Source organism: Chiroxiphia lanceolata, chromosome Z, assembly GCF_009829145.1.
Source record: "Chiroxiphia lanceolata isolate bChiLan1 chromosome Z, bChiLan1.pri, whole genome shotgun sequence".
Taxonomy (NCBI): Eukaryota; Metazoa; Chordata; class Aves; order Passeriformes; family Pipridae; genus Chiroxiphia; species Chiroxiphia lanceolata.
Window position 1 is genome coordinate 55,443,184 of NC_045671.1, and position 11,019 is coordinate 55,454,202.

General features: G+C 42.7%; 1 protein-coding gene across 1 annotated transcript in view; it reads right to left on the reverse strand.

Annotated features, from left to right (window-relative positions):
- MAMDC2 (MAM domain containing 2) overlaps positions 1-9,775 on the reverse strand; it is a 55,484-nt gene extending 45,709 nt beyond the window's left edge. Inside the window, exons 1-2 of the mRNA XM_032676055.1 lie at positions 9,712-9,775; positions 9,462-9,575 (exon numbers count right to left, since the gene is read on the reverse strand). Of these exons, the coding sequence (XP_032531946.1) occupies positions 9,462-9,575; positions 9,712-9,742 (145 nt within the window). The 5' untranslated portion in view covers positions 9,743-9,775. The remainder of the gene's footprint in view (positions 1-9,461; positions 9,576-9,711) is intronic.
- Between the last annotated feature and the right edge of the window lie 1,244 nt (positions 9,776-11,019).

Consider the following 11,019-nt stretch of genomic DNA (forward strand, 5'->3'; position numbering starts at 1 on the left):
ATCTACATCTGTTTCATCACTTGCCTGAAACTATTCCTATGAGCTGAGAGCAACTCAGAGTCAATATCCATTCATTCATCTGCCTCCCTGCTGGCTCCAATAAACAACGATGCCAATTACTGTCAACTCCCTTGTATGGCCTAAAATGAACTCAACTCACTTTGGCCACACAGCTGCCAGACTGTGCTCTCAGTCAAGGAGATTCATTTACAGAATGATCTGCCAAGAGTCATTAGATGGAGCACAATTATTTTGCCCAGGATAACAACCATATGTAAAACCAAAGTATACACCAAAGACAAGTTTTCAAATAGAAATTACTAAAAAGTAAGAAATGACAAATCATGTCACAAAATGCATCAGAGTACGCTTTAACATATCTGCTTCTCGTGAAATTCTTCAGTATGAGCATTAGAAAAAATTAGCTCCATGAGAATCAAGCCCCAAAGGTACCATTAAGTTGCAGGTTCTCCATATCCTGCTAACGACAATTAAGAGATCATTCATCCAACAGTGGACCTACAACGAACTGTCATTTCTTCTCTTAAATGAAGGTGCAGAGATTTCATACATACATACACATAAATGGACTCAGGCACTCAGGCATATACATATACATGTGACTATTCTGTTTCATTCTTGCTTTAAAAAGTACCAGAAATTCTCATGTTCTTCACTGTGATTGGAGATGTCTCCGAAAGACCTGCAGTAGGACTTTTTTAATGTAGGCAATGAAAGGCAAGGGAGGTGTAGGCAACTCACAGCCAGACAGGGGAGTGGTAGGCAAGGCAAGGCAAGGAATGGAGGGCCACAGAAAAGAAATGCAAGGTTGGGTAGGCAAGGCAAGGAAATGCAAGGGAAGACTAGGCAAGGGAAGGCCAGGAAGTTGTAGGTAAGGCCAGGTAAGGCCCAGAAAGGAAGGTATAGGCAAGTCAAGGCAGGGGATGGGTATGCAAGGCAATACAAGGCAAGGGAGAGGTAGGCATTGCAAGGTAAGGACTCAGAGGGGTAGGTAAGCAAGGCAAGGGAGAGAATCTGCTGAGGATTTCTAATGGAAGTGGTAAGTGCTTTGTGGATATTTATTGAAGTGTTTACGGAGTAAATCTAAACTTTGTATAGATGGAGTAGATTAACACATGGTCTTTACTATTACTATCAGAAAACAGGGAAGTCTTCTGCTTATTCACAGAGCTTACCCTACCCTCCAGGCATAACGTTTTGCCAAAAATGCATTTGCAATAGCATTTATCTAGACACCACTGTCACGCAAAAGCCTGCTGACACCTTTCTGAACCATGAGTGACAGCCAAAGCAACAGACTCACAGTATGGATCAATTGTTAGTGATGTAACATCAAAAAAATAACGCAGAAAGAATCATGTCTTGCTGATACCATCCAAGGAGTCTTTCTGCTGTGCCTTTTGCAACCAGACTTGTCTATCTCACATTGGCCTCTTTAGCCACCAGCGCGCTTGTAGCAAATGTGGGTAGAGCCCTTCCCAAATCTTCGTTCGCAGAGCCCAGCCATGATGATGATGATGGAACATCAAAAAAATAAGACAATCTGAAAGGTGGAAAATTACTTCCTTTGATAACTTTGTATGGTTTTGTATACAACAGCTGTAATCTGCCCTTCCATTTCTGTAGGTCTTTATGCATTTTTATATGAAATACAGTTTGTGGCCCAGCTAATTTGAAGAAACTTGTCAAGTCACAACAGAGCCTCCTAAATTATTTTAGTGGTTTGCTAATTGAAAACTGTGAAGACTCTGTTTCCTAAAAGACTTTGGCTGATGTTTCAAATGGCAATCTAATTACCATGACTCATGGATATTTTCACAGTAGGACTCGTAAAGTTTCAGAACACAGCAAAGTGCTAGTAACATGTAGTTCATATTTTATTGGAGAATTTATCTATTTAAAACAGCATTCAAAGTACACTAAATTAATTACTCATACTATTCATACCACTAGGGTTGTCTACGATTCTGATCTTGAGCCACATTTGGCAAAAGAAAATGTGTTGGAGGAAAAGTTATATCATATAGAAAACACACTCTGTTAATCAAAGAACACTACATTGTCATGTAAAATTGTAGGAATCTTTGGCTTGATTCTCACATGGAGAAGAACTGTAATAATGATACTTGAATCTTCGGCTGCCTAGAACCACAAGGAAGGATGGTGCACAAGATGCTTACTCTTTTAAATGGAAGCAATACAACTGTTGAATTGAAGGATTCTAAGCAATCAAAGCATTGTATAAAGTTACATGAATCACTGTGTTGGCCTTTTATCTGGCCTTTTGTAGTATTACTGCTACAAGGTAATATTAAGACAGTAAAAAAAAGAAAGATTAAAGGAAAGCATCTCTATCTTTTTTTTTTTTAATAGCATATTTTCTTGAGATGTAACCATAGACTTGACTCCATTCGTTCAATCAGTCAAGAAATTATAGTATTGCTTGTACTATTCTTGCACACAATGGCTGGAGATTAGACATCTCAGAATGTAATATAATGGGAGAAATCAAAAAAAAGGGAACACAAAACAACTAATTGTAACTGGTTGAGGCTTCTTCAATAAGCTTTCCAATATTTCTACTTGATAGCATCCTACATAATAAGACTATTAGGACATCTGCAGGCTAATTCTATTAAAATCAGTAGCATGTGCAAGATGAACAAGTTTATTTACTAATAGAAATACTCCTGAAGTGTCTGTGGTCACCCTTTCAGCAGAAGTGCAAGCTTACTTTTCCTCACTACAGATCTTGAGTCATATTAGGTCTTGACCAAAATTTATACTGAAAACTGGCAGTGCTGAAAATACCTTCCCCTCCCTTCAAAAAATGAACTGGCAAATGATTGGCTTTCTTCTTCATTTTCAAGATGATTACACATGTAGTGTAATACGTGTAATGACTACAAAGTACTGCCTGATAGCACTTTTACTCATATAAAAATTCATGCTATGCATGCATCCTGAAATTCCTAAAAGAAACTTGAGTTCGGTTCATTTGCATTTTTCATTCTTTTTCAGAAAGCTGAAAATATTTCTAGCAGTTTTCAGCAAGTGATTTGCATGTCTGTACTTGAATTTTAGTAAACTTCAACAACATTTGCAAGGCCAGGGGTGACATGCAAGTTAGTTGTTTGACTGAGGTAACTTGGCCTCCGTCACCACTCCTAAACACTCTTTTGCCCTCCTACAGTTTTTTCATCTTTTTTTTTTCAAATTCTAATGGTAAATCTATTTTCAGGGTTTTTTTCATGCAAAACAAAGTCCAGCCTATTGTCAAAAGTGGCAGGTATATGCAGTAAACATGAAGCCATCCTCCCTCTTTTGTGACCAAACTCCATGGCTCAGTGTAAAATGCGCTACAGTAGTTGCTGACTCTCTAAGCACTGAATCACTAACAGCTGTATGTGAAAATACACTTATGAGAATGTTCCTATCCTGTTGAGGGAAGGAATGCTTTGAAACTCATCTCTTATGCAGTGACTCACTGATAAGAATTTAGTCTTTCTTTGTTCCCCTGCTGCAAATGGAAAGCCCAGACTTAACAAAAGTGTCATCATGTATGGGCAGCTGCTGCTGAAGCCCCCCATGGACATAAAGTGCTCTTGGCTATCTTTTTTTTGCACAAGACCTGACTCTGAAGTTAAGGAAAAAATATCTTAATAACTGTAATTTGGGCATAGTTCAAAAAAACTGCTCTTGCCCAGAAACCTAGGATGAAAGTTATATGAGGGCACGCAAAATGTCAGATTTCATACTGGGATCAGCAAGACAAGGGATAGGCTGGAGCAGTTGGAATGCTACTCACAAATGGTAAAATTACTAATCTGCTGACAGACTAAACAGGAAAACAGCGAGAAGAAATGAATTGCTAACACAAGAGTAGTGGCTGACTAGTCAAAGCAGAGTGTACAGGAGAAATGGCACCAGAAGTGAAGGAAAATAAGAACATGATAACCTAAGTGTACCAGAAGCGTGCAAGTCAGCCTTTCCTTCCCCTCTCCTTGGGAGTGACTAGGAAGGACAATTGTCACTCCAAATTCAATTAGTTTGGCCAGGAAGACCAACATTTTAATAATCAGGTCAAGGCAAAACAGAACTGTGTGCCAGCTCTAAGGGCTTTTACCCTCCATCAGATAGCATTCAGTGCAGAGAAGTTCAGGCTACAGGTTTGGAAGACCCAAACCCATAAGCTCCCATGTCAGGGTGAATTTTTCAGCTGAAACCTGGGCTGCAAACAAGCACTGTGGTATGCCAGCCTGGTTCTGCTGCAGCTGGTGCAAGTCTCCTTTACTCCCAAGTGCACAGTTACCATGAACATGTGAGACCACTTGTCTCATCTTATGAGTTGTACAAAGTCAATAGTGTTACGCCCTCTTTTACATTTTCAAACTGTGTACTTTGCTATGTACAGGAAAGTGCTGCAGATAGATGGAAAGAAAATTAACACTTCAAATGCGATAATTTATTTGCCTGTAGGTTTGTATCTGAGCATGACACAGCATACATCAGACATGAACTGTGCTTGCTGTGACACAAAATCTAGGATCACCAATTATTACCCGCCTCATGACTCTGTGTATTACAATCAAATGATGTGACATTCAAGATGAAAGAGCTTAGGTCAAAAGAGGTCAGTTTTAAGTCATATGGCACAGCTGTAAATACAAGCTATTTTAATGGTATGCAGGCAATGTTTAGATTTGAGATTCCTTATGCTGCTGCCCTCATGCCTGAATTATCCTATGGCCTGCATTAGCTGTCCTGTCTCTTGAAAGTATTTTCCATACATTTTGAAGTGTAGCTATGTGATAAGTATGTCCCAAAAGACAAACTGAAGCTTCCTGAAACTGTTAGTGATGTTGCTTGCTTACCTGCTTACCATAATCTGTTACCTGATGGATGCCTGTTTGGAGTATATCACAGGAACAATGTTTTGGACTAATGTGGCAAAAACTAGGCAAACTTTAAGGATAAAAAAATAACACTATGTTTGCATACAATGTAATCTATTACATCACTCATCTGAATGAAATCTATTTCTTTTCAAGGATGATAGGTGCATACAGCTGTATCAACTACCAGTTATAACCTCAGTGTTTCAATGGCACAAAACTCATTAAGCAGTGCATGGGCATATTTAACAAGGATCACTTGTTTTTTTGGAGCACATTGCTAATATAAATAATCTCTCTTTCCTACAGTGTGCTGTGGTAATAGACAAATTTCTTATCTAGCGTTTAAATCCAGGCAAGCAGCTGCAGCATAGCAAACTCCATTAGGGCAGACTTGAGCTGATAGCCCAAGTGCACATTATTTTTAGCTCTGTTAAACTGGGCCCTGTTAGAATGAAGGGCAATGTAAAACAAAACATACCCATAGACACAGTTCACACAAAATGCTGTACAGCTATTCTAGGCAAAAATGTAAACACTGTCCAGAGTCACAGAAAAGACATGTTATAGTTATTTTGTCTAATGAAATTCATCTATAATAATGCTGTGAGCGAGATATTCTTATAGCCAGGTTATGGCCAGCTCTGTGCTGGGCAGGGCTAGGAGGAAAGCAAAAAATGCCTGAATCCAACAGTCCAGAATGGCTACAATTGACATAAGGATGTGTGTCCTACTGCCGTTTCAAGTGGGTCTGCACGGCTTTATTTATCCCTCTACTTAGGATTACTGCCTATTATTACATACAGTATCTTCCTTTGTTTCAAAGATCATTTTGCATTTACAAAGCACGTGTGACCTCTGAAATAAACGTGCAATTTCGTTGAAGAAAATCTCAAGATGATTTGATGAAACCTTATCCTACAAAGCCTGACAGCATGTATTAAAATTAACTAAGTATCTCCCTTGCCACACATATGCTGCCCACACAGAAGTAAATTCCCATGGAAATCTGCCACTACACAAAGCTTTATGCCCCAAAATAACTGGACATGAACTCATGCTAAATATACCTGCAGGTGTTAATAGAAGCAACAAGGTATTCAAGCTTCTCAACTACCTCTAATTATCACAGTAGTGATGAATATAGATACAGTTTCTAAATTTCCTATCCATTAGTTGGGCCCAAGGAGTTTGATCTTTGTTTTATATTCTGAGCTGGATTTTTAAAAATAAATTACCTGTTCAGAGGCATCATGAATGCAAGAATATTTGTGGGAGCATGCCTACATCTCTGAAGTTAAAATGGACCGCTGACAGATTCATCTATGTGCACTAGCAAATCACTTAAAGCTTTCAGATCTTATCACCGGTCACATGCAAACTCATCTGCTCCTCATCAGATTTCAGAACCAGGATTACCTGATGATGTTCTTTTCCTGAGTAACAACATTACTATGCTTCTTGTGTAGCTGGTATCCTACAAACACGCACTTCATGAAGCACAACACGTTTGCACAGAATTCCCCAGCTTACATTGAAAACAGAACTGGCGCATTAGGAAACATGCTGCCTCAAGCATTGTGCTGTATCTACCCAGCCTGCACCATAACCTCAGCTAGGTGTGCCTCTCAGTCATAGGTAAGCTCACAAATTTATATCCTCAGTTGTTTCTATATTTTACATTTTTCTTTGCACGGTTTTTGTCATTATAATTCCAAAAATGCAAACACTGGCCTAGCAGGTGAGAGACTCAAAAAAGCTCACAGTTAAAAAGAGCACCTTGGTGTTTATACTCGAAGGCCCTATTCCTGAAGTCAGAGTCATGTGAGGGAGCTTGAGGCTTACACAGGATTTCAGTGAAGCAGTTTATGGGAGTATTGCACAGGTGCCTGAATTGTTTCTTATGCAGCTGGTATCCTACAACCATCCACATCATTAGGGCTTGATTTGCCACTCTTGAGTAAAGCAGTAAAGAGTGAAACAACTAATTATTTTAGCATTTACTATTTTCTTAGGGTTTTTCTTTTGTACTTGACTAAAATGGGCCCTGAAATGCCCACTTCAGCTAGAAAATAAAAATATTTTCAATTATAAAAATCCTAAAATCTTGTATCCTAGAACTACCAGAACACTAAAGAGAAGCCAGAAACATTTCAAAAAGCAGATGAACCTTAGAAACCTGTTCATTTAAGTGGGAATGTGTAGCTATAAACAGAGGTGAAACTTAAGTCTCACACTTCCTTTCTGTGCCTAGCTCATTGGAAATTACTGGCGTCCTTGGCAACTGGGCAAAAAACTTTCAAGTATGGAGTGGAAATTTCTGGGCACAGTTTTAGTTATATTTACATCACCTTGACAGTTTGGCACAAGACCACACTATTGAGAGATTTATAAGAAGAAAGAACTTACACTGCAAGTCAGATAATCCCTATAATAATCTGTAATAATCTGCTGAATATTACTAGGAATATGAATATTACAAATAATATTTTAAAATAATAAAGCCACTTTGAAGCAATGCAAGGAAAAGGTGCAACAATTCAAAGCTAAGCTGCCTCTCCCATCCTTAACTTTCTCTGTTGTCCCAGTAAATTACCACATGTACATACACTGACCAGCAAATGCCAGGACCCCATGCTGGCAAAAGGAGCACAGTTTTATGAGACAAATGAATGAAAAAGCACCTAAGGAAGACTAGTTTTTTAACACCTGCTGCGTACAATTGGATGAACTATTTTCAACTAGATTTAGTTATGACTATGTGAATGTATTTCTGAAGAGACTTTCTGTGCCAAATATTTGCATGGAATTACTTACTATGATTAAATTACAGACTGCAGGAAACTGTTTATAAGGGAAATGCTGATAGAACTATGCCTATTAAGAGAGCTGGTATATCACATATCTTCCCAGAGTATGACGATCCAGTTATATATCTCTGAAAATAAGATGAGCAATGACAGAAGCTGTGCAGCCACTGGTATGCTTATGGTTGCACAGAAAAGTCAAACTACAACAACCAAACTTGTGTTCTGTTGACCTAAAAAAGCAGGCTGCTGATCCAAACCTCAGATAAAACTTCCTTGGTTCTTGAAGCACTGTAGCATAGATGTGCACAACATGATGCACATCCATTTCAGTAGGTATTACTCCCAGCATCTCACAGTCCCTTAGAGCTGAATCAATACCACTACCATATGGCTCCCTGTCAATCCCAAGTGTTGCTTCACAGATCAGTGGATTAAGAGGGCATGATGTTAAGAGGCATAGCTGGGATAGCAAAGATGGTTACTAAATTTCCACTAATATCTTCAAAAATACAGGAAAATCTATGTATACTTAAATAAATAAACTAACAAATACATATCAAACAAATAAATAAATGAATAAGTTAAAAAGCAAGTATTTCAGTTATGACATCCTTGAAGGCTTTTCTGAGCACTCTTTGTATATTCTTAAAGTCTAATGATCAATCTAAAAATTAACAATTAAGATTACTTATTCTGCATATGTTAGAACTGGGTACAAAAAAAGCGGTTTTTTTTATAAACTGAGTGACAGGTGGAATGAAAAACTAGACCAGCCACTTTTGAATGGAGCACTGATGAGGGACAGTGAGGAGGTGACTATCTCTTTGTATCTGTACGCATGTCTTCATTATTCTTGACACTTGTTTCAGAACTTAAAAACTTCAAAAACGCACACTCCCTTTTACTGTGTGAGCACAACCTTCACTTCATGAACGACATTGTGGTGAAAATCTAACTGAAGCTAAATTATTTTGTCACCCAGTTATAACGATGCTGTATTTATTTTTGTTTAGTCTTTTGGTATATTCATGTAGATGCTGTCAAAAATTGGAGTCTACACTAAAAAGTTACCAAGTAAGAGTTACAGGTGCATGGAAATTCTGTGCAGTGACTGGATTTTGTTCTCTCTTTCAATGGCAGTAAGTCTTATAAACTCTAATACAACTTACTGAAAGACCAATGCTTAACTTTTTCCTGTTGAACTGTGGGTACCATAAAACAGAGAAAAGTCTTAATTGAACATGTCGTAAAGATATTCTTGCCAAAAATTGTCTCCTACCCTGAAAATGCCTCTGCTTTTGGTGTAGAAACACAAAATATATTTAGAAAAAAAAAATAACGCAGCTTAACAGGAATGTGACAGATGTGAGGGTTTTTTCAGAAAGAGGATTTGCTAAAAGGCACCTTTTCCCCAACAGAAAGTGTAGGACAAAGGAAGAAATGAGACTTCTGAAGGCGTCCTGAAGAGACTTGTGCCGGGGGGTGCAGACGCTCCCCGCAGCGCCCGCCCATCACCAGCTGTCAGGGGACTGACACCCACAGATCGAAACAGCACATGAGAGGGATTCAATTCCCTGGGAAACTCGAGCAGCGCGGCACGCCCGGCAGCAGCGGCACCACGGGATGCCGGGGTGATTCCACCCGGGGGGCGGCGGCAGCTCCTTCATTTCCCCCGCGTGGAAATGAAATGTAGATGCGGGGGGAGCTGCGCGGCCGGGGCCGGCAGCGCTCTCACCTTCCCCGTGCAGCGTCCAGGGCAGATGCGCGTAGTCCCACTGGTATCCGCAGGCGCTGTCCTCGAAGGCGCACGACCCGGGGGAGAGCAAGGCCGCCCCGGCGAGCCGCAGAGCTGCAAGAACAAAGCGAGCCCCAGTCACGGCGCGCCCGGCCCGGGGGCCGCCGCCCACCCCGAAGCAGCCCCGGAGCGCGCCCACCGCTCCCGGGCGGGCGGGCGGCGCCGAGGCGCGGCCCCCGGGGGCTCTTACCGTGCGCGGCGAGGAGGCAGAGCCGCAGCATCTTCCGCGCCGGAGGAGCGGGGCCGGCGGCGGGAGCGGGGCTGAGGCGGCCGCCCCGGGTCGGGGTGTGCGCGGGGCTGAGCGGCCCCGGCGGGGCGCAGCGAGAGCAGCCGCGGCCGCGGGAGGCAGGACAGGGGCGGGGAGGGCCCCGGGGCACCGCGGGTGGGCGGCCCGTCCCAACCCCGTCCCGGAGCGGGTCGGGCCCGGCCGGTCGCCCGAGGCCGGCGTGGCTGGGGCTGGAATGCCCTTCCAGGGTGCGGGGGGGCGCCGCCGCCCCTGCGGGCAACCCACCGAAGTGCATCAGCCCCCTCGCAGTGAAAATATGCTTTTCTTACTTTTAAGTGGATTTTCCCATGTTTTCGCTTGTGCCCAATGCTTTGCTCCCGTCACTGGATACTGCCGAAGAGCCTGGCTCTGTATGATGTACTCCCCGTCGGGTGCTGGTACACAGTGGTAAGATGCCCACTCAAACCCATCTGCCGAGGACAAAGGGGCTCCCACTCCACCAAGGCTATTGTGCTACCACAACGTGCCCTGCCGTCCTTCCCAGCTACAAAACTTGCCCTGCCAGAGAACCATGGTAGAGTACCCGGCAGGAGCTGCTGAGGCTGTAGTTCATAGGTTCCAGGATAACTCTGTTAGGAAGGGACCATAGGAGGTCTCCAGCCCAAACCCTGCCTAAAACACAGCCAGCTTTGAGCTCAGACAAGGTTGCTCAGGGCTACTCAGGGCTTTATCCAGTTGGGGCTTAATAACCTCCAAGGCTCCTGACGGCACAGCCTCTCAGGGCCCTGGTTCCAGTGCTGGGCTGTCCTTGTGGGGAAAACATTTCTTCCTTACGGGTGCTATGAATTTCCACTGTTTCCGCTGTGCTACTGCCTCCCACTCTCCACTAATGCACCACTCTGACAGCTGTGTTTTCTCTGTCTCCCTCCTGTCCATGCCAAGGCTGCGATTGGGTGACCCCAATGTCTTCTCTCTTCCCAGCTGAACCAGACCTGGTCCTGAAGCCTCTCCTCACAGGACAGCGTCTCCAGCCCCATTGTCTCTGTGATCTCCCCTCACCTCCCACCAGTTTGTCAGAGTCATTCTCGTGTTGGGGACCCAACCTGGAGGCAGTACCAGACAGGGGCTGGCTGTGGCCAAGCAGGAGATGGTCCCTGCACTCCTCTGGCTCATGGGGCTGTGCCTTGCTCACACCACCCCAGGCACCACTACCCCTCTTGTCTGCTCAGGCACACAATCTGCTCCAGTTCAGTTCAGTGCCCACCAGTGCCC